The 24,460-nt window shown below is 40.4% G+C and overlaps 1 protein-coding gene across 2 annotated transcripts in view; it reads right to left on the minus strand.

Moving 5' to 3' along the window:
• Positions 1-752: 752 nt before the first annotated feature.
• The window catches only part of sugct (succinyl-CoA:glutarate-CoA transferase), a 396,207-nt gene continuing 372,499 nt past the window's right edge, over positions 753-24,460 (minus strand). For both annotated transcript variants that reach the window (XM_008112865.3, XM_008112868.3), the window contains exon 14: positions 753-11,348. In XM_008112865.3, coding sequence (XP_008111072.2) covers positions 11,185-11,348 — 164 coding nt within the window. In that variant the 3' untranslated portion in view covers positions 753-11,184. The remainder of the gene's footprint in view (positions 11,349-24,460) is intronic.

Below are 24,460 nucleotides of genomic sequence, written 5' to 3' on the forward strand. Positions count from 1 at the left end.
TTCATGAGTAAACCAGGTTTTTTTTAAACTTGAAAAATTGGGGGGGGGGGCGTTGAACCTCTAACCCTCCCCCCCCCCCCCCCCCCGGCTACAGGCCTGATTGCCATCCTTTCCTGGATAGCAAAGAGGATTACAAAAATTCCAGCAAAATTCCAGCATAGATAGGTGCTTACTCAGCTCTTCACGTCTTGAGGCAGCTGCTTATGTCAGCTTTGATGTTTACAACCGTTCAAGACAGAACGTTTTGGTGGCTAGCAGTACTTTTTAGCATTCAGGTTTCTTCACCTTTGAGTGGCTGTGATTTAAGACTCTTTTTATTTATTTGCTGCTGACTTTGGATATCTGGACCTCTGACTTGATTTACAACTTTTGGACTACTTGGCCATCACCAGTTTGCTTCTCCATTCATCTTGCAGCATTATCTGTGGCTGATATGGACTGTATTAATTACCCGACAGCTCTTGCATTGCAACCATCTGCATCCTAGCATAGGAAAGAAACCACGATTGAGTATATTACTTACAAGCACTCATCTGCCTTACTCTCCTACATGAGACAGAAAAAATAAGATGAAGGGACAACATTTATGACCTCATCGCATGAGTTAATTTGCTAGTCATATGCTGGTTCCCCGCCCCTTTTGCCATGGAGCACATTCCACAACTAACAACTACTTCTGGCAGGGCTTTGTGGCAAAAGGGAAGTGGTGTATGCTGTGGCAGCAGCAACATGGGAAGCTTTTTATGTTCAAATCAAATCAAATCAAGGTTTATTGATTAGCCCATCGGCCGTATCAAAACATTTAACACATACATACATACAACATACAACCCGCGATACAAAAGAAGTTAAAATAAACAAGCTGTTAACAAGATCCCATTCAGGTCAAATATCTGCATCACCTCCACAGTTTACCCCAATTGATTCCAAATATGCATTTCTCAGCATTGGTCTCTCTCTTTCTTATACAATTCACAGCCGAACAGTACATGTGCGATATCCTCCACCTCTGATGCTCCACAAATACAAAATTGTTCGTTGTATGGAACTTGATTAAACCTTCCATGTTTGACCATCGTATCCAGCTGCTCAAAACGAGCTCTGGTAAATACCCTCCTGAGGCGATTCTGTCTTTAGATACCTGGCTGTTTGGAAAGTATGTTTAAAACGGCTTAACCATTTCAATGAGCCAGCTTTACTCAGGGTAGCAATGACTTTTTGGCCTTCTATATCCAGTACTCGTTGAGCAACTATTTTTGGGTCTAGTTCCTCTACGAGATTTGGATACCCAATCGGAAGTCCACAACTCCTAATGTATTTTGTCAGATGAACTAGCCAAGAGGACTGATGTTGATTTTCTATCTGCTCTAACAGGCACAGTTTTGGCAGTCTATCATTTGCCATGGCAATCAGTTTTAAGCTTCCTGTGTTGCATTTGCAACAATGGGGAGAAGCCGGGTGGCAGACACTTCCCCTCGTGGGATGGGGCCAAGGGTAAGCCGGGTGATGTGAGATGTGGGGGGATGGCTTCCACCCCCCCCCCCACCCCCCCGCTGGGCCCCCATGGATTCACCACAATGCGTGCTGAATCCATAGGCTAATGTGATAAGGTTCTTATGTTAGTAAAACTCAAAGAGCAACCAAGTAAATCATGCAACACAAAGTTCTTATGATGCCCAAAATCAGAGATGGATTCCCTAGGATGTCTTTGTGTGTAATAATAAGATAGCAAAGTTCACAAGTAGGGGCCAATTCAGACAGGACCGAAAATGTGTGAGCTTATGTGCTTTTACGAGAGGCATTCAAACGATGCTTCTGGTAAAAGCAAATTAATTCAGGACAAAGCAGAAAAATCCTACTTTGTCCCAAATTAATTAGGTACTGAATTAAACTCAAGTCTTCCTGAAAGACCCGCGTCTACTCCAGTATGGGCCCTGTGTGGACTGCCCTCTCAATAGTCCTGGGACTACTGAGGGGGCAGTCTGCACAGCCCTCTGGGTTTTCCAGGATGAATCAGACCAGAAACCCCAGAGAGCTGTAACCTACTCCCCAAAACCCCTTTAAAAATAAAATAACTTACTTGGCTTCCATTACCCTGATGCCAGAGCATGTAGAAATGATGTGCCAGGAAGGGAGGGGGGGCAAGGAGTGATTTTCCTCCTCACCCCCTTCACTTCTCCTGGCGCGTCATTTCTATGTGCCGGGAGGACTCTGGCACCAGGTTAATGGCAGTTGGGTAAGTTATTTTCTGTTTTAAAGGGGGTTCAAGAGGTTTTGGGGAGGGAATTAGAGTGCCTGGATATTCTCCCAGAAAGTTCCAGGAGCGCATCTATACACACCGCACCGGAAGTGTAGGCTTTCGGGCTGATGTGGGAACAGAAGGCCGCCCTGCCCCGGGTTTTTTAAACCAGGATCGACGCTGACTTCTTCCCTGTCTGGAACCAAACTAGGCCTATGTGTTTGGGAAGAAGTACAATGTTAAAAAATTAAGCTCCCCAGAAATTGATCTCTACAGATTTATTTGAGCGATGTTTTAGACTATTAATATAAGATATATGGGTGGTATGACACAGAGCCTTCGTTCAGGTGGGCAGTAGCCCAGCAGGAGAACACATCCATTGCAACAGAAGATACTGGGTTTGTCTCTAAGTAAGACTCCTGTCAGAAACACTCGAGACCTGCTGCCATGGTTCTTTCAGTCACATGGCTCTGATTACTGCATATGGGTTTCATACTGTCCAACTGTCCTCATTTGGCAGGAACAATTAATCTTCTGTTATATCACTTTTTCCAGATGATCTTAAAATGTTCAAGTTTCTCTCTTTTCATTTCCCACTTTCCCTCTTCCTACTCAGTTTACTTCATTTGTTGCAAACTGAGTTCAAAATGCAAATGTTGTTTGCATTGGATGAACTCAGCCTACCCTTTGTAAACATTCAGGCAAAAGCAAACTGCAGTCTCCTCTCTTCTGCATTCTTCCTCATTAATAACTCTTGCCAAGTCTGAAGTTGCTTGATTTTAATCTGTGAAACCAAATATGGGATTTGGGACATTGTCTTTTCACTGCTGGCCAAAGTAGGGAAGCTGTTGCATCCCGATTGCACTTCATCAGCAGAGGTCAAGCTCCAAACAGCCAATTTGGGAAGTTATATCACATTCGTTTTCTTCATGCAGTTGTGAAGTGCTTTATAAATATTAAATATTTCACCTCAGTGTTTCTACAGTTCTCCTTTGAACATCTGACCCAGCTTTCGGGGAACTCAGTGACCCATGAGATATTTGTAATGAATTCCTTGCAAATCATTTTGAAACATTATCTGTAAAAAAAAGCCCCGCAAGTGTAAAACACAGCTAGGTGAATAATTAGTAACATAATCCTTATCTGGCAAGTGTCACCTTTTTTGGTGCTTGAGAACTGATTGAGACCAGATCGTGGACTTCTCCAATGTATTCATTATTTTAAGTTATTTGCAGATTCAGCGGATCACTCGTGAATTGGGAATGTTCATAATTCATACTGTGTTGCTTATCATGGGATTTAGGCAAGTTCTCTTTTCTAATTCTAGCCTAGCTGATCTACACATTTTGCCACCATCCCCATGCAAATGGTCCTTTTGTGAGTAGTGCTTGCTTGCTCTACCTTGGAAAAATATATCCATTTTATGGGTTATAATAATAGGCATAAGAGACTCATTCATATGCTTAAAGTTTGGTTCAGTTCCAGTTTCACATGTTTATCTGTGAAAAGTTTTGTTAACAGGATGACTGTCAAGGTATCTCTGTAGACTCATGGCATCTCTATAAATGAGGTAGCCACATTTGGTTGATAGTCTAGGGCAGGGGGTTGGGGACCAGTGGCCTTAAGACCACATGTGGCCTTATAGGTCCTTAAGTGCAGCCGTTTGACTGAATCCAAATTTTACAGAACAAATCCTTTTATTTTTATTAATATGTTTTCATTCAACTTTTATATTTATATTTCATTTTAAAAAATGAATGTATTTAAAATTCCAAAGAATAAAATAAGTTTCAATTACATAAACCTCCCAGCTTGACTAGCACAAAAGCCAGAGGGGGTTTGGCAGAGTGAGTGAAGGTGGTGGTGAATGCCTCCCTTTGGGAAAGCAAATTTCCAGCAAGCCTCAAAATGGCTGTGATCAAACCACTGTTGAAGAAGCCATCACTGAACACCACTCAAGTCGTCAACTTCTGACCAATTTCCAATATCACGTATTTGGGCAAGGTCATGGAACATGTGGTTGCCTCGCAACTCCAAAGATTCTTGGAAGACACTGATTTTCTAGATCCGGCACAGTCTGGCTTTACGCCGGGATATGGTACTGAGACAGCCTTGGTCGCCTTATTATTATTTTCATTATTATTATTAAACTTTATTTGTACCCCGCTAGCATCTCCCGAAGGACTCGATGCGGCTTACAAAGGCCAAGGCCTCAACACACAATATAACAATACAAAACAAAAGGCAAATTAAAAACAATTAAAACAGTATAAACAACAAGCAATAAACAATAAGCTAAAACACAATAAAACTGGGCCGGGCCAGAGTAATGGGTACAAGATTAAAAGTGCTGATGTGACAGGTGATATATAAGGCTTATAGGGCAAGTGCAGAGTGCGATATACGATCTTAGTTCTAATAAAGTGCTTATGGGACTTGGTGTTGGAAATTTCCTATTAATCTGGGAAGGCCTTAGTACATGATCTATGCCGGGAACTGGACAGGGGGAGTGTGTCCCTGCTGGTTTTGCTGGATCTCTCAGTGGCCTTTGATACCATTGACCACAGTATCCTTTTGAGACGCGTTGCGGGGATAGGGCTTGGAGGTACTGTTTTGCAGTGGCTCCACTCATTCCTGGAGGGTCAGTCCCAGGAATTGGGGGACACCTGCTTGGCCCCGAAATCATTGTCTTATGGGGTCCCGCAGGGGTCAGTACTGTCCCCCATATTATTTAACATTTACATGAAGCCTCTGGGAGAAATCATCCGGAGTTTCGGAGTATGGTGTCATCTGTACGCAGATGATGTCCAACGCTGTCAGTCCTTCTCACCTGTCACTAAGGAGGCTGTCCAAGTCCTGAACCGGTGCTTGGCAACTGTGTTGGACTGGATGAGGGAAAACAAATTGAAACTGAATCCAGACAAGACAGAGGTCCTCCTAGTCAGTCACAAGACCGAACAGGGTATAGGGTTGCAGCCTGTGCTGGATGGGCTCTCACTTCCCCTGAAGGCACAGGTTCACAGCTTGGGGGTGATCCTAGATTCATCATTGAGCCTGGGGCCCCAAGTCTCAGCGGTGGCTAGGGGAGCCTTTGCACAGTTAAAACTTGTGCACCAGCTGCGCCCGTACCTTGGGAAGCCTGACTTGGCCACGGTGGTCCATGCTCTTGTTACATCCCGAATAGATTACTGCAATGCACTCTACGTAGGGCTGCCTTTGAAGATGTTCAGAAGCTCCAACTAGTCCCATGGGCAGCAGCCAGGTTGCTAACTGGAGTGGCGTACAGGGAGCACACCACTCCTTTGTTATGCCAGCTTCACTGATTGCCGATTTGCTACCAAGTTCAAGTACAATTCAAAGTCCTGGCTTTAGCTTATAAAGCACTAACTGTACTGTAATTGTTGGTTATTACTTTTAAAGCCCTACATGGTTTGGGCCTAGGTTATCTTCAAGATTACCTTATTTCAAAAAAAAATCTCCCCCATACATTTAGACCCTCTGCAGCATGTAAATTTCAACGAACTAGAACACAACTGACAACTCAGAAGACCATCTTTAGACTGGGGGAATGACCTGCTAGAAGGACTTTAACAGCTAAACATGTTGCTGGAATTTCAAACAGAAATAAAGACCTATTTCTTCCAGCAGGCCTACCCAGTCAATTTTTTTGTGTTTACATCTCTATATGTATTTTAATTGTCATGTTTTACCTATGTATTTTAACTGTGCTGTATCCCACCTCAAGCTGTAAGGAGGGGAGTAAAAATTAAAATATGTTGTTATTAAATATGAATAATATAGGAATCATTGTTTATGTTTATTCATGATTATAGTATGTGGTGTGACAGTGATATTAAAGGGTTGATGCTATACAGTGCGGTAATTCAAGTCTCACCCCCACTGACCAGAAAATTCTACAAAATCAGTAACTATAATAAGCTACCAGCAACAAATGCATGATTTTGTCTGCATGTCTGATATTGATTTAATACACACAAGATGGCCTTGCAAAAAAATTGTGGGTTTTTTGTGGGTTCTATATGAATATAAATATTTTAAATAAAAATAAATTCCTAATGAAACATTGGATAATTTTTTAGACAGTTATTTTGGTGTTGCCACTGTAGTTTGCACCTCCTGCAGCCCCCTACAGATGCCATTGCAGTTTAATTATTCCCAGTGTTAAACTATTTTAAATGAATATGTACTAGGGCATCTTGAAATGGGGAACGTTTTTTATATCCAGATACTTACTTCCATAGCTTGGAAAACTCATTAATTTACTTGGGAATGCTTTGAATGAAGTTGTGCATAGTTACACTCGATCTTACTTATGTATTCTGCTCTTGGAAACGAGAAAGACATGGCCGTTGCTCAAGAAAAACTGTGTGTATATTGTTAATATCACTTTGGAAGCAACACCTTTCAAGAGTAAATAGTTCCCAGTGCATGACCAGATCATTTTATCTTACTTCGAGGCATTGTTTCAATCATTCCTTTTAGCTTCCCTTTTTGGATGAAAACTGAATTATACAACTGCCATGCCCATCTCCATCCCTGAATCTTCTTTCTTTTCAATGCTCTTCTATGCTCACCCCCCTTTGGCACTCACGTCAAACATTTGATGCTGTCTCCATCCAGAATTGCATGATGCATTTAGCACATGGGCAAAGTATTGACTCTGGCACTGAGTTTGTAATTCAGCACACACACATCCAGTTGGGAAGGGAGGGAGGAAGAGATTACTGAAAATGAGAGCATGTAAAAATATACAAAATAGCCCAACAAAAGGAGCCCCTGTCACAAGACTTCAAACGCTGGCAGAAATCTTTTCAAGCTTCTTTGTGGAATAACCCCCAGCTCCGGAAAGCAATATATGTTTGTGAAGTTCAAATCTAACATGGAGGATGTTGTTCGTTAAACTGGAAATGAAGTGACAGACCATTTATAACGGCAGGCCTGTTTCCGATCCTTTGAATGAAATATGGTCATTATTTGTTAAGTGTCAGTTTGGGTTAGTTTTGTTTAGTTTCTGAGGAGAAGAGGGCAATACCTCACTTCAATACATCCAAAAAGTTTGGGATCTTCTTGCTCAGGATTTACCTTTGATCTAAATTATATGCCTGCAAGATTGAACAATCATGCCCTCAAAGAAATTCCATATTGCTTTGTATACAAAAAGTGGTTTTCCTTTCATGTGTCGCATGCTGTTAATTATGGACTAGATTTTGCTAACTTTACTCACAGCTCTTGATATGAATGTCTGATCATAAAATTCATCATTGTGAATCCAAAAAAAAGCACTCTTAAACATGTGATGAAGGAGAATATGATGGATTGAGATTTGGTAAGAAGGATGTCACAGAATGCCATTATTATCTGGTTCCAGATATACATTTTGCCAGATGGGAATACTCAAATAATATGCTTCTCTGTCTAAGAAGGAGAAACAAGCTTCTTTACATATTCATTCAGAACCAGCTTGGATACTGATGCTGTGAATAATAATAATAATAACAACAACAACAACAACAACAACAACAACAACAACAACAACAACATGTGAAAACTGTGGTCAGCAAAGAATACACACAAAGGGTCAGAAAAATTCTCAAAAGCAAGCTCAATGGAGGCAACACCATCAAGGCCATAAACACCTGGGCCATACCTGTCATAAGATATACTGCTGGCATTATAAATTGGACACAGGCAGAACTGGACAATTTGGACAGAAAAACAAGAAAACTCATGACCATTCATCATTCACTGCACCCTCGCAGTGATGTTGACCAGCTATATCTGCCTAGAAGATCAGGTGGCAGAGGACTCTTACAAGTAAAACAAGCAGTCAAAGAAGAAGAACATGCCCTGGCAGAATATGTAAAGCAAAGTGAAGAACCTGCTTTGATTGAAGTCAAAAATCAGAAACTCCTCAAAGCACAGCAGACAAAAAATTGGTACAAGAAAACCACACTACAAACTAGAGCTGACAGCTGGCACAACAAAACTTTGCATGGAAAGTTCCTTGACAAAATTGAAGGAAAAGCTGATAAGGAGAAGACCTGGCTCTGGCTCACAAATGGGACCCTGAAGAAGGAGACAAAAGGCCTGCCTTACAGCCCAGGAGCAAGCCATCAGAACAAATGCAATTAAGGCCAAGATCGAAAAATCAGCTGATGACCCAAAATGTAGACTGTGCAAGGAAACCGACGAAACCATTGATCATATCCTCAGCTGCTGTAAGAAAATCACACAGACAGACTACAAACATAGGCACAACTATGTGGCCCAAATGATCCATTGGAACTTATGCCTCAAGTACCACCTCCCAACAGTAAAGAACTGGTGGGATCACAAACCTGCAAACGTATTGGAAAATGAGCACGCAAAGATACTGTGGGACTTCCGAATCCAGACTGACAAAAGTTCTGAAACACAACACACCAGACATCACAGTTGTGGAAAAGAAAAAGGTTTGGATCATTGATGTCGCCATCCCAGGTGACAATCGCATTGATGAAAAACAACAGGAAAAACTCAGCCACTATCAGGACCTCAAGATTGAACTTCAAAGACTTTGGCAGAAACCAGTGCAGGTGGTCCTGGTGGTGATCGGCACTTTGGGTGCCATGCCAAAAGATCTCAGCCGGCATTTGGAAACAATAGACATTGACAAAATCACGATCTGCCAACTGCAAAAGGCCACCCTACTGGGATCTGCACGCATCATCCGAAAATACATCACACAGTCCTAGACACTTGGAAAGTGTTCAACTTGTGATTGTGTGATATGAAATCCAGCATATGTATCTTGCTTGCTGTGTCATACTATGTCTTTGTGTCAATAATAATAATAACTTTATTTTTATATCCCACTCCCATCTCCTCAAGGGGACTCAGGGAGGCTCACATAGGGACAAGCCTGACATCAACATACACGAAACACAATCATCATTTAAACCAATATAGTTGGTGAAGCACTTGGAATTTGATTTCCCAGGCATGCTGGCAGCAAGGGAAGATGCTATTGAACCTTCTTGAAAGCATCTGTTGGTTGCTCTCCTTTTGCACTTAGTTATATAATTGCATTGTAAAAAGACTTAAGCTCTGGATCATGGATTCCCAAACCAAGCCCTTGAAGGACATTTATCTGCCCTCCCTAAACTTAGTACTTCAGCACATTAGAAAATTTCAGCATCCTAGAACACTTCCAGGACACTGGGAGGACAGAGCTTGACAGATCCCGTCAGACAACGTAGGGTTACTTCTGGTGGAGCTCTGTGCTTTCAGTGTCCTGACAGAGCCCTAGGAGGCTTCCTGTGTTCTCATTAAAAAGAATGGGATGAGTGCAGGGGGGAGAGCCGGGCAGCTACTCTTCCCCCGGTGGGATGAGTAAAGGGGTGATGTGGGTGATGTGGGGCGCGAGGCAACTATTTTCCCTGCTGTCTGCTGGATTTGCCATGCTGCCTGATAAATCCCCCTGCTATTACCTGCTCTTTGGGGTGCAATGTGATGAAGTCCTTAGGGTTGCCCGAAGTCTGAAACAACTTGAAGGCACACAACAACAACAACAACAATTTTAATTAACTTGACTATCCCATCAGCCAAAAGCAGGCCCACCCTTTCAATGGAAATACTGGTAAGTTTATGTTGGTTAAAATTGTTCTTCAGCTTAAATATGTTTTTCATAATTTTTTACACTACAAATAAGATATATGCAGTGTGCATAGTATGCATAGGAATTTGTTCATTTTTTTTTCAAATTATACTCCACTCCCACACCGGCCCTCTGATTAAAGCATTTGAGGACCTCTGTTCTGGATGGTCCTACTTAAATTATTTAATTTGAACTAGATCCAAATTGACCCCAAATTACATCAATGAAAACAACAGATTCCTAATCAAGAGGGAGAAGAGGATTCTTATTGTCTCTACGAAAGAATGTATTAATGAATAAGTAAACCTTTGTTCTCACAGAGCTCTGGAATCTTCTCATCTTCCACTCCTTTTTGTGATATTCCTTTGCCAAGAAGGGTGGCTGAGAAAATATTCCATAGCATTTTTTTTCCACTGTGGTAACTCATCAGGATTTCACCCATAAATGAAGTCAGCTCATAAGTATCATTTTTTAATTAAGAGATCCAAAACTATTTTATAACCCAAATCAGGGAGATTGGAGGAGAAGAACTGTGCTTCTTGAAAGGTGATACCACTTGAAAACCTAACACTGTCTGTAATTGAAAATGTGCACATTAATAAAATAAATCAGTAGAACTGAAGAGCCTTTTGGAAATGAGTAACATTCATTCACACTTCAGCACTTCACTGGGCTAAAGTGTGCTCTTTGTGTAGAAAGAGAAAAGCAACAGATGAGCTTTACTGCTACAGCAAAGCAAAGCACTGTCTTCTATTGTCGTGAAAAGCAAACACCTCCACAAACAAATCTGATCTTAGCTAAATTAATCTTATCAGGATCTCTTGCCATGGAGATCGTAAAAAATGTCACCAAAGTGTGTTTGAGCTCCTGGTTTAAAAAGAATCATAAGGCTCCTTATGTTTTCAACTCTATGATTTTTAGCTAAAATGTTTTGAAAAGATATGTGCTATCAAATGTAGCAAATGCTACCATTCCATGACAATTTTCCTACATTTTTTGGACAGGTAACATTTTGTATTATTACAACCATGGTAAAAACCATATTCCCTAGCATTATTACTGTTAGCCAGTTTATAAAGACATGTAGTTATATTTTCAAGTAATGAAAGCATATTACTGAAACCCCTGCAGGTTGGTATGTTGATGTTTGGTGTATTATAAATCGTACCAAAAAGTATTATGAAAAATACCATCATAATTCCATTATTAGGATGTGAAAGGTGAAGAGATCATATATTAGTAGGCTGCAAAAAGGTTCCTTCTCATTGCAGAAGGAAGCCAAATGCATTTATATGTGTTCATGCTGAGCGACCACTCCTGAGTTAAGCAGCTCCTGTAGGTCATCATCTTTGTACCCCAGTGTGTCCTTCAGTATCTCCAATGTGTGTTGACCAATAAGAGGAGGAGGCTTTGGCTCAGACACTTGAAACTGGCTGTACCTTACGGCTGGTCCTGTCAGAAAAAAAACAGAAAAGTAAGAATTGATGTACTTTGTTTTACATCCATTTGAAGCAATATAAAAATGGTTGCTATATACAAAACAAATCTCATTGCCAGACACCATAAATCCTTACTCCTCTTGCTCATTATTGCATTGTGGTGGGCTGAAAGTTAAGATTTAGAGGATATTTGGTCATGATATGTAAAAGAATTTGTTGGAAAAAGTTTCCAGCACCAGTGCCGAACACAAGACTGATTCTAGCAGCCACTTTGTAAATATTAAAATCGAGTGTAATAACTGTTCAGTGGATTCAAACGATGTGCATATTTTGACCCCTTCAAAGATAACAGATTTGGATCACAACATACTGCACACACTTCATAACTAGGTGAAAAAAAATACTAAGTCATGGGAAACATGGCTGTATGAACCTAGTAGTTGCTCCTTCTGACAGAAGAGTGAGTTGATACACATAGCCGGCCCTAAGTAATGTTCAAGTGTAGGCGAACAGAATTTTGGCACCTCCCCCCAAACCAATCACTGAAAAATAAAAGCGTTGGATAAGCGAAAATGTTGGATAATAAGGAGGGATTAAGGAAAAGCCTATTAAACATCAAATTACATTAAGATTTTACAAATTAAGCACCAAAACATCATGTTTTACAACAAATCAACAGAAAAAGCAGTTCAATACATAATAATGTTATGTAGGAATTACTATATTTGCGAATGTAGCACCAAACATTGAACTGGGATATAGGGCAGTGTGGACTCAGATGACCCAGATAGCCCCCAGTATTAAAAAAAAACTCTAAAGTCAGGACAATAAATAAAGAACAACACTCTGAAAACAGGAGAAATCCAGACAGTAAACAATCAGGGACAGCTAACACCTCCCAAAAAAAGATTCTCCCAGGCAAGAAGAAGCCAGGCCTTAAAGCCACAGGGCCATTAAATGCTAATTAAGGTGATTAACTACAACATTCACACCTGCTTCAAAGAAGAGTTCTTTCTCCCACCCTGGACTTTCTACAGATATATAAACCCCACTTACCTATCTTCCAAGTTCCCACAGACCTCACAATCTCTGAAGACCCCAAAGGTGGGCCCGCATGGAAGGCCCAGTGTGGGCATCGGGAGGCCCAGCATGGCCGCCAGAAGGCCCAAAGGAGAAGGAGGCGGGGGGTGAGGCCATCCTCCCGGGACGATGGCGCCCCCGGGAAGATGGCACCACAGGCAAGTGCCTAGTTCACCTTATAGTTGGACCGCCTCTGTTGATACATGCATTATTTTGCCCCATAGTGATGTTCTTCAAAGGTAGGACAGCCAGCACGGATAAAAACACTATAGCAGGGGTGTCAAACTCAGTTTCATCAAGGGCCACATTTGCCTTATAGTTGCCTTCAAAGGACCATTGGATCCATGGACAGAACATCTGAGGATACAGAGTTCCAACAATAATTGTTTTACATAGTGGTTGGTGCTCTTAGTTTTTATGCATGTTTGGGTCACAGATATTATTGAACAACAGTTCCAATCACTTTTGATTATCTGTCATGTGGACTGGAGATAATAAAAATTGCAACCCAACACTTGCGGCTTTGAGTTTGGAAAAATATTAAAAGACACTTCAAAGTCAAACATCATTATTTAAATTCAAGCCCCACTATCCTAACTGAACAGAAGAAACTGTAGCTCCCATCAGCTTTAGTCATAATGCCTAATGCAGGAATGAGGAATGCAGAAGTTGTAGTCCAGCATCTGGAGGACGACATAAAATAATAATAATATAATAATAAATTTATTCTTGTATCCCGCCCCATCTCCCCGAGGGGACTCGGGGCGGCTCACAACAATAATAAAAACAGTGACAAATTACACATTGTAAAATCAAACATGAAAAGCAGTCATACAATCAATACATACATCACATGTTAAAAACAAGGAGATAAAACAGTTCTAGGCCGAAATAGAGGGCTTCTGTAGCTTTGTGGCAGAAGTATTCAGCAAGGTATCAATAATCATGGCAGAACACTCTCTAATTAAATTAAATGGGCAGACAAATCAACCCCCAAAAATTAGTCGTCGAAGGCCCTCTGGAAAAGCCAGGTTTTAAGGCTTTTTCGAAAGGCAAGGAGGGTGGGGGCCTGTCTAATCTCCCTCGGGAGTGAGTTCCAGAGGCGGGGGGCCACAGCGGAGAAGGCCCTCTCTCTCGTCCCCACCAGCCGCAACTGCGAAGGTGGTGGGAGCGAGAGGAGGGCCTCCCCCGAAGAGCGAAGAGATCGTGCAGGTTCATAGGGGGAGATGCGGTCTCTAAGGTAAGTGGGTCCCAAACCGTTTAGGGCTTTGTAGGTGATAACCTGCACCTTGAATTGGGCCCGGAAAACAAACGGCAGCCAGTGGAGCTCCTTAAACAGAGGCGTAGAATGTGCCCTGTAGTTTGCTCCTGTTAGAAGCCTGGCTGCCGAGCGCTGAACTAATTGCAATTTCCGGGCCGTCTTCAAAGGCAGCCCCACGTAGAGTGCATTGCAATAGTCCAGTCTAGAGGTAACTAAGGCGTGGACCACCGTAGTCAGATCAGACTTCTCGAGGTATGGTCGCAGCTGGCGCACAAGTTTTAGTTGTGCAAAGGCCACAGCCGACACCTGAGCCTCAAGCGTCAGCCCCGAATCCAGGAGGACCCCCAATCTGCGGACCTGCGCCTTCAGGGGGAGTGCAACCCCGTCAAGCACAGGTTGCCACCCAATACCCCGATCGGACTTTCGACTGACATGGTAGGCTGGATTCTGTCCTCATGTCTTGAGTTTGACACATGTGCACTATAATCACAATAATCTTATTGTGATCTACATTACATAACTTTATGTATAATTAAATATGTAGCAGGTGCATTAAGAAACCCTGCTACTGAATAGCAAATATGCATAACAAAAGATTGATAAAAGTGTCCTGATGTGCATCAGTGTGCTCTAGTTGGTGTTCCTATGCACAACTGGACTCTGCACATAGGCCCTGATGTGCAGCAATCACTTTGTCAGCTCCCTTACATAGTAACATAACAGCAGCCCCTTATTGGTTATGGACAATATGGAACTGTCCAATTCTAATTCTCATGGATAGAAGTCAACTTAGGAAGACATACATTCCTAAGCAGGACTCCAACCTATAGCTAGAAAGTTCGTGCAGCACTATCATTTCAAAATATACCACTTTCAATAGTTCAAACATCCAGATGTGACTTCTTGAATAAGATACTTTCAGGTTTATGTCAGTGCTAGAAAGTTGCCAGCAACATCACATTACATGCCATTTGCCTAATATTTCAATCCAAGCCAACTTTAATGAAGGATATTAGTATTTCCTTCTAACAGAATACACAATCATTCACAAATGAGAAAGCATCTTCCTTTTGGTAAACATTTTTTTTGTTAGAGTGATCACTAAAAATTATTAGCTTCAAGTCAGACCCATGAAACTATGGAAACATTGCCATAGTTCATGAGATGTACATCCAAGTTTGCTCTTTCTTCATTAGATCCAAATCTTTTCATCTATATTCAGAAAAAAAGATGTTTAATCACAAGAGCGCTTATGTCTGTTTACAATGTAGAATGAATAGTCCTAGGTGACCATATATTGAAATGTTCTTATTCCTCTTCAGTAGACTTTTCCAAGTGAATGTACAATACAAAAATTTCATAAGGTTTTATCAGCTGCTACACAATCTTGCAATTAGTTTAAGGATTTGCAGAACTGGGATCACTAACAAAGCCATTCAGCCTTGGCTTTGGAAATAATTGTGGGTTTTTCTGTTTACAATTCTTACTTCCATTATTTCCAGCAGGAGTTCCAGAAGAACATTTTGTACACGGATTATAAAACTGATATGGTAAAAGAACAAAAAAATGGGGGGTATCGATTTCCCATTATAACATGAAGAGATCTTCATTACAAAGTCCATTCTCAAACATCTAGCTTTGGACTTGAATATTAATTTTGTGTCCCTTTTCTGTTCTTTACTTCTTGTAACAGCATCGTAGCAGATTAATGGGATGCCAGCTGTCACCTTTTGCAGACAAAAATAATATTTTGTCTAAAAACATTGTGATTTTTGTACAAAATATGCTTTTTATTAAAAAAAATAGCCCACAACATTTTTCTAAACAAGGCCTAAGCATAAAATAAATAAATAAATGTCAAAATGAGCACAAAAACTCTCAATTTCACTTAGCTGACTGAAAATCTCGTACATCTTTCATTCTTGCATGGAAGAACAAAATGAGCAAGGACTTATATCCTTCTTGGAAAGTTTTGTGCAATATTACTTATGATTGCTCGGCTATGAATGGGTTCCTCGTGTCTCTATATGCTTTATCCAACTTCAAAGCTTCTTCAAGCCCTGACTTAGAAATCTTCTGTGGATGCCTTCCATGATTTGGTGGCCTAAAATCTAGTGCGAACAGGAACAGATCATTGGGTTGCTGTGAGTTTTCCAGACTGTGTGACCATGTTCCAGAAGCATTCTCTCCTGATATTTCGCCATACAACTCGGTAAACTCATAGCAACCCAGTAATTCAGGCCATGAAAGCCTTCGACAACACAGGAACAGGTCAGCTCTTATTAAAACAAAAAGCCAGAAAGGTTTCTGTCTGTAGGACCACATTCTACAGATTGTGCCTTCTGCATGAACAAAGGCTATTGTGTATGAGAAACAATAAATTAAATTATTTAGGATAATTGTATCAAGGTTTTCATTTGTGTGTATGTGTTCGTCATGTTAACTTCTGCACATTGATATTTGTATTTTGACTTCTTTAGCAAGTTGCTGAGATACATGGTCCAGATCCCTCTTATCATCAAGGATTCCTATGTCTTCAGATAAACTTTATATCAGTTATTCTTAAAGTACAAAATTGTCTGCATTTTCCCTAATACTTGAACTTTGTGTCATCATAATAAATTTTGTTTATTTGGCGCCTCTCTGCCATAACATCCCAGGCGCCAAACAAAGTCATAAAGTTAAGATACAGAACACATTAAACACAAGATATAAAAAGCAGATAAGGCCCTTGAAGCATCATTTTGCTGCACTGGATCCCAAGAGGATTAAAGGACTCTTTCTTTTTAAAAGGCTATATAGCTCAGAACTTTTTACGGGAGATTTCTGAGATGAAAGCGAACAAAGGCAAAGCTAGAGACATGTACCGGCCATTGTTCAAACACATAAGAGTCATTCTGATGGCCTAGATTACACTATGTAACAAAATTTGGGGGGGGGGGGGGGTGGAAATCTGTTCCTGGTTTGAAAGTATTATTTCCTGTTAAATTGTGTGGTACTTACTTTGAAAGTACAGTAGAGTCTCACTTATCCAACATTCTGGATTATCCAATGCATTTTTGTAGTCAATATTTTCAAAACATCATGATATTTTGGTGCTAAATTCGTAAATACAGTAATTACTACATAGCATTACTGCGTATTGAACTACTTTTTCTGTCAAATTTGTTGTATAACATGATTTTTTGGTGCTTAATTTGTAAAATCATAACCTAATTTGATGTTTAATAGGCTTCTCCTTAATCCCTCCTTATTATCCAACATATTCACTTATCCAACGTTCTGCTGGCCCGTTCATGTTGGATGAGACTCTACTGTAGTTGTTATACCCCAGGAGCTTCGTTTTTGTGACTGCCATTTTTAAGCTTTCAATGTGCCATGTTTTAACCTTTTGTATGCATTTTTAACCTTTACTAAACCTTTTCCATGTTTTTATGATAGAACCAATTATGAAATAATATTTTAACCCAGAAACAAAAATTGTGTTACATAGTGTTAATAGTTACATCCACATGAGCACATGCAATTTAATTTACTGGCTTTCTTATGGACAGGGGAGATGATATACGTAGCCAGTGGACTCTACTGTTTCAGAATTATTATTCAGAATTTTACCAAATGTGTCTCATGCAAATTATTTATGTCCAGACTCACCTAGTCTGGAAAATAGGAACTGGACAATTTAAAAGGCACTACATATTAGTGTTTCTTTTATTATCTCGTGCATCAGTGAAAATACAGGGGTTGTATCTGTGCTACTGAGGATTTCCCTATTTTGCATTCCTTCCCGCCCCACCTGAGTTGAGGGGGGCAAAGTGTAACAATGAACCTGTGCACATTGCACTCTTGGCATTTTTTGAAGTGTATACAAATACTTATGACATAACAGACACTTTTACTGCAGTGTAAGAGCTCCAGAGATGGACCTTTGCTGAAGCTTTCTGCTCCCAGGATGCTTGTTTTCCTGTGACAACTCCCTCTGAACAGCCATTCCATGACTAGGGAAGAAAGGGGAATTGGAGAAACATCTTGATATGTTCAATACAAGATGTAGAGCAATAGCATCTTTTGCCAAGATCTGCTAGGATCTTGGCAAATCATGTCATTAGTCTGCACCTGGAGACACAGCCAGATGCTATTCTGACCCCCAGCACTTTCTCCCAGCCACAGAATGTCCATTTGGAGGACCATGGCAGAAAAATTGGGGTGGCTTTGGTCATTTCAGAGGCTGGAAGAGAATACAAACCTATGCACTGACCAGTCAAGGGTACAAATATAAGATGGACTTATATTTGTATATGTCAGTAACAGATCAGTGTTGTCTTTCCAGACATCCCATAGGTTCAGGATGAGACCAGGCCTGAATGATGTTTTGGCTATATGCACAGATGTCTATTATATACAGCAAAATGGAAAAAAGGAAAAGTATGGTATATAATATAAAGTTAGTTATGTTATAGTTCTATACTTCTATAGTGATATAGTCACTTATATATTATGATTGACCGTAACTCCGTTCCTGTGGTTTACACAATGAATAATGGTAGACTTATGTATAGTATCAATATCAATATAACAAACCACGTATAATCCAATGTCCAATTTCAACAAATATAATTATTGGTACATAAAGTAGTCTTATTAAAGTCTTGATAATATTCTCAAGGTTTGTAACACTCTTCTTCAAAATCAGTCATTCAAAGTAAATCAAAGTTCCATGTCAATGGTAACAAAGAAGGATAACTCCCTGGTTAAAGGAGTATATTGGTGGATTCCAGAGTTTATACAATATATGGATCCCGGAGGTAATGTGGTCAATCAAATCTGGTTGATACGACTGGTCTCCCGGGTATGCATCCAGTTTCAGTGACCTTTTTCAGGTAGACCTTCTTCAGGTAATCCCGGAGTTCCCTCTGTTTGCTTTAGGTAGTATATCTTAATGCTCTCCTGTCTTATTTCTTCTTAGAAAAATAAATAGAAAAGAACTATCTAGTACTCTATTTGTAAGTTGAGTCAAAATAATACAAACCATACTGAAAATAGACATGTATAATATACCCCAATAATATCTTATATAGTATATAAATATCAAGATTCACAACAAATGAAACTTACATGTAGAACTATAGACCATCCCCGAGTTATAAACATCTGACTTAGAAATGACTCAAGTTAAGAATGGGGGTGAGACAACAGGAAGTGAAAGGAAATCTACCCATCAGAAGGGAAGAGTTATCATGGGGAAAAAGGGTTTCAACTGCAGCTTTATCACCAATCATTTCCATAACAAGCCACATTTTTCAAAATCCAATTATCACAGAGACAGAAAATGAGGTGAAATCTTCTAAACTGGGGCACAGACAGCAACACAAACAGACAGACAGCAGGAATGTTAACCCTTCCTTATGTTATCCAAAGCTATATACAGTAGAGTCTCACTTATCCAACATAAACGGGCCGGCAGAATGTTGGATAAGCAAATATGTTGGATAATAAGGAGGGATTAAGGAAAAGCCTATTAAACATCAAATTAGGTTATGATGTTACAAATTAAGCACCAAAACATCATGTTATACAACAAATTTGACAGAAAAAGTAATGTACTACATAGCAGTAATGCTATGTAGTAATTACATAGCAGTAATGCTATGTAGTAATTACTGTATTTATGAATTTAGCACCAAAATATCACGATGTATTGAAAACATTGACTACAAAAATGTGTTGGATAATCCAGAATGTTGGATAAGTGAGTGTTCGATAAGTGAGACTCTACTGTAGATATGTGTGTGTGTGTTACATTTTTAAAATGTACCTGTTCTGACTTACATACAAATTCAACTGAAGAACAAACCTACAGAACCAATCTCGTTTGTAATTTGAGAACTGCCTATATTTTGAACTAATGCTTTATGATGAATTGGAATATCCATGTAAAAACACAATGTATAACTTTTATTAAAATTCTTGTACACCTTCTGTCTTCACCTTCTATTTGTGCAGCATGTGAGTTGCGCTGCTATCTACAAATGTATGAAAAACACTTTTGTCAAAAAATGATATGTGAGCTTGAAGAGGAAAATAGCTGATTATAAAATATACACTTTTCAAAAAGATGAAAACTTTGCAGTTTCTTCCACATTTTTCTACCTCTGTTGGAATGCCATCACCAGAACGTACCACCCATCTGCCAGGCTGCTCCCATTCTCCTGCTGCTTCCCATTCCAAGCCATCATATGTTTTATTTTAACGTCACATTCTTAAAAGAACACTCAGCACTAGAGTTTGGGTAAGAGTAAAAGAAGAGCAAATTCCACATTTGGACCCTATTCATATGAATTTACAAACTGACGATTTGATCAATACCAACTCAGTATGAAGGGTAAGCAAATGTGCTGGCATTCCATTGTCTGCTGCCAATCCCTGTCATGTGATATTCAGCTCATCTGAGCTAGGAAATATCAAAGCAACATGGGGCTCTTGAGCCTTTGAAAGGAGGAAGCCTTTGGCTCAGGTTGCAGGAGTGTTGCATGTGTCAGCAAACATGGGAATGGCCCTCCCTTGTAAGCCATAAATATTTGTCAGTCTTATAGGGGATTTTTAATTCAATTCCACGAGGAATTCAGAAATCACCCTTCTTCAACCATAAAGGATGCAGAAGAAAGTGAAATGTAAGACACACCCATGAAGAGGAATGAAGTCTAAAAGCTAGGAAGTTATCCAAAAAAACCCTTTTGCTTATGAGGGAGAGGGGGAGGAGGACTTTGCATCCAAGACGAGAACTAAAAAGCTGGAGAGTATAAATTAGAATCAGATTGGAACCAGCCACACATAAGCAATATTCCATCTCAAATGTGCACAGATCAGTTTCATTAAAACAATTTCCCATTCTCCCTGACTTTTTCCACCTCCCGATGTTTTGGACTAGTTCTTTTTTTTAATTCCCTTTCACTGTGGAGCAAAGTGCTTTAGCTTACGTGAGTTCCCAATTGTAAAGTACTAATAGCAAGCAGCAGGTGTTTGGTTGCAATAGACTTTTTCCATCATCCACTGTCTGTGAGGATCAGCAGCACCTTCCTCCCACACACCCCATCACCTTTGATCCTTTGCCACTTGCACTTGTGGGTTTCACATTTGACTGATTCTCTTTTTCCTTTTCAGAATATTTTTCTTTTCCTCCTGCACTGCCTCCAGTCTCCCCAGTTAATGCATCTTCCTTTCGCCACAATAGTTGAACTTAGGGTTTTGCTTGGACAAAAATTACAGTAAAATGGTTGGAATCCGTTATCTTTAAAGATATTGTAGACATCAAACGTCCTGGGATTAATTAAAATTGCCCATGTGGTATGTCAAGTTTTCTGCCGCCACTCTGAATTTGTAGTTGTTACCCTCTTTGTTGTAGGATTTCCATCAGTCACTACGAGGATATGCCAAAGGAAAGAAATGTTGGGTGTTGCAGTCCAAAAATAGTAGGTGGCCCAGTTGCTGATCCACGCACTATATAATGCCTTATGCTTACCCCATGTTGTGATATCGACATATATAATTTCGGATGCTGCCAATGTCAGTAAGTGAATAAGGACTGGAGAAGACTAAAAGTGTTCTCGTGACAATACTAGGGATCTCATCACTTGCAGACTTCCCCCGTTTCTAGACACTTTAAAAATGGAGTGCCATAGAGGCCATCAAATGATACAAGACAACTTTCGGGGGTTGCCCATGGAATTACAGCAGGGGTCCCCAAACTTTTTAAACAGGGGGCCAGTTCACGATCCTTTGGACCGTTGGAGGGCCGGACTATAGTTGGCCACTGAGCAATAATAATAATAATAATAATAACAACAATAAAAAGGTGTGATGACTCATGGGCCTTGTAGTCCTGTTCCTAGTACTATTGTGGCAGACGAAGAGGAAAACATGGGATTTTCGCCGGTTCAGCAAGAGCCGGAGCCTCTTCACCTGCAGGATGTTGATGTTTGTCCACAAGAATTCAGCCAAACAGGCCTTGGGCAGAACTCCCCCCCCCCCCTGTTTTCCAGGAGGGAAAATTATTCTAAAGATAGGGGAGCCAGGGAGGCTAATCGCAGAAGCCTGAGAATCGCTGCCAAACAAATGGCTGATTAGGTCTGCTTCCCTTGGGAAATTCTAAGGAGTCATGCATCTGGACAGAGTTGGGTTTCGCTTCTCGTTCTCTAGGGAAAGAGTTCTGTTGGCGGGAAAACGAGACACAATATAGGTGTTTAGCGCGAGGGATACTTTGCGGAGTCAATTGATCAGCTTGAGGAGAGAGATCATGTGTGGACTTCGTAATCCCAGTTCCTTGCTTCCCGGATCAAGCTTCAAGCCTAGCCTTGTCTCACGTTTTACCACGGACTCTGTTTCATGCTTCATGTTCGTCTTGCCTTCAGTCAAGGATCTAGTCGAGAATCAAGTTATTTTCCAGCCTTGTTGTCAAGCTTCATTGGACTTTAAAGACTCGGTTGTTTCCCCACACTATTGCTTGGCAAGGTGTGTGTTTCGGTCAAGTGGATTAAAACTTTGAACTCTAATATCTTATATTGGACAATACATTTCTGGACTATAATTGACCTTTTCTGAAAGGTCTGCTTCTGAACTATATTCTTCACTTGTTTTTATTGATTTTATATACTTCTTTAATAAAGATATTAGATAGAGACTGGCCTCTGTGTAAGGTTATTGGTGCTCTGCAGCCAGGATCCTGACAAAAGGAGAGTTGGAAGAGATCCTTTGGGCCATTGAGTCCAATCGCCTTCTGCCTTTGTGCACCGAAAGTACAAGCAAAGCACCCCTGACAGATGGCCACCCAGCCTCAATGTAATAATAATAATAATAATAATAATAATAATAATAATAATAATAATAATAATACAGGGTTTTGGAACACAATACTCCTGACCTCACAATCGTGTTAAAAAACAAAGTATGGATTGTCGACGTTGCAATCCCAGGGGACAGCAGGATTGAGGAGAAACAACTGGAAAAGCTGGCACGATATGAGGATTTAAAGATCGAACTACAAAGACTCTGGCACAAGCCAGTCAAGGTGGTCCCAGTGGTGATCGGCACACTGGGTGCAGTGCCTAAAGACCTTGGCCTGCACTTAAACACAATCAGTGCTGACAAAATTACCATCTGCCAGCTGCAGAAGGCCACCTTACTGGGACCTGCACACATTATTCACCGATACATCACATAGTCCTAGACACTTGGGAAGTGTCTGGCGTGTGATCCAGTACAACATCCAGCAGAGTGTCTGCTGTGGACTCATCTTGTTGTTTCTCAAATAATAATAATATTAATAATATTAATAATAATAATAATAATAATAATAATAATAATAATAATAATAATGGTTGTAAGAGAAGAAGAGACCCCTTAGGTCATTTAGCCCAACCCCCTTCTGCCCTTGTGCCATGGGGGCCGGATAAATGGCTTCGATGGGCCACATCCAGCCCCCGGGCCTTAGTTTGGGGACCCCTGAATTACGGTGTAAAAGTGCCTAGAAACAGGCATTTTGGGAGTCAGGTAGCTATTGACTCCAGACCTCTCAATTTCCTTGGAAGTGGGGAAAGGCAAGTACTTTAATGTGTGATGGCAACAGTTGTTGGATGTCCCTGTTGTATTTCATGAAGACAAAGGGAGTAGATGATTGTTGTTAAAACAGTAAAAGTAACATGTTTGATGAGGGATATAGCAATTATCCAGTTGTAAACAACACAGAAAGGCAAAAACGCAATGAAATAGAAGACAGTTATTCCCACTTTTCCCCACTCCCCCCATGAGATGAGGTCCTAGCTTTTTTTTTATCATTTCAGAAGTGACTTGAGAACATACTACAAATCACTTCTGGTGTAAGAGAATTGGCTGTCTACAGAGACGTTGCCCAGGAGACTCCTGGATGAGTTGCTTGGAGGCTTCTCTCATGTCCCCGCAAGCAAGAGCTGACAGATAGAAACTCACCCCATCTTGCGGATTCAAACCAACAACCTTCAGGTCAGCAACTCAACCTATAGGTCAGCTGTTCAGCCAGCACACTATGGTTCAGGTCCTAGGTTAAATGTCACTATAAAAAATGAAAGACTTTGATAGAGGGGCAGCATTATTTGCAGTTATATCTGTCCTAATGTATATCTATACATGAATAATTCTACAAACTATAGTTGTAGTTACCAATGAAAAACAAGGGTTTGTGCCCAATACTCAAGGAATATCACCTCAGTTCAATTATGAGAAGATAAACACCTAACCACATATAAGAATGAAGGTGTTGAACAATGGGGTGAACAGAAACAAATAACATGAATGTTTCTTCAAATATGCTTAGCTGTTGTATGATTTCAGATTCAGACTTAGCTGATTGACTGCTTTGGCAAAGAATAGCTGAAAAATTGATGGTGAAATCATTTAACACGCAGGCACTGTGAATCTGGTTGTTTCACTTTTTTCAGAAACAAGAGGTCAATGCAAAGAAATAACAGTGGAACTGCAAATACAGTGTACCTTCACTGTCAACTATGCAGAGTAGTTACAAATAATACATGTTAATTTGTAACCTGTCTGTTGATTATTTAGGTGATCCCTTCTTGTCCAAGTATGACTGCCTTCCAAGGGTTTTCTTTGACTTGGAAGATGCCTGTGCGTGAGTTTTTTTTAATGTGTGGAGGTTAGTTCACAGCCGATCAATACACAGTCTTCACAGAGATAGGTTTCCAACCAGTGGCATGGTTAACATGACGACAGTGGCTTCTCAATCTGTTGCAGCC

This window comes from Anolis carolinensis, chromosome 6, assembly GCF_035594765.1.
Source record: "Anolis carolinensis isolate JA03-04 chromosome 6, rAnoCar3.1.pri, whole genome shotgun sequence".
Classification (NCBI taxonomy): domain Eukaryota; kingdom Metazoa; phylum Chordata; class Lepidosauria; order Squamata; family Dactyloidae; genus Anolis; species Anolis carolinensis.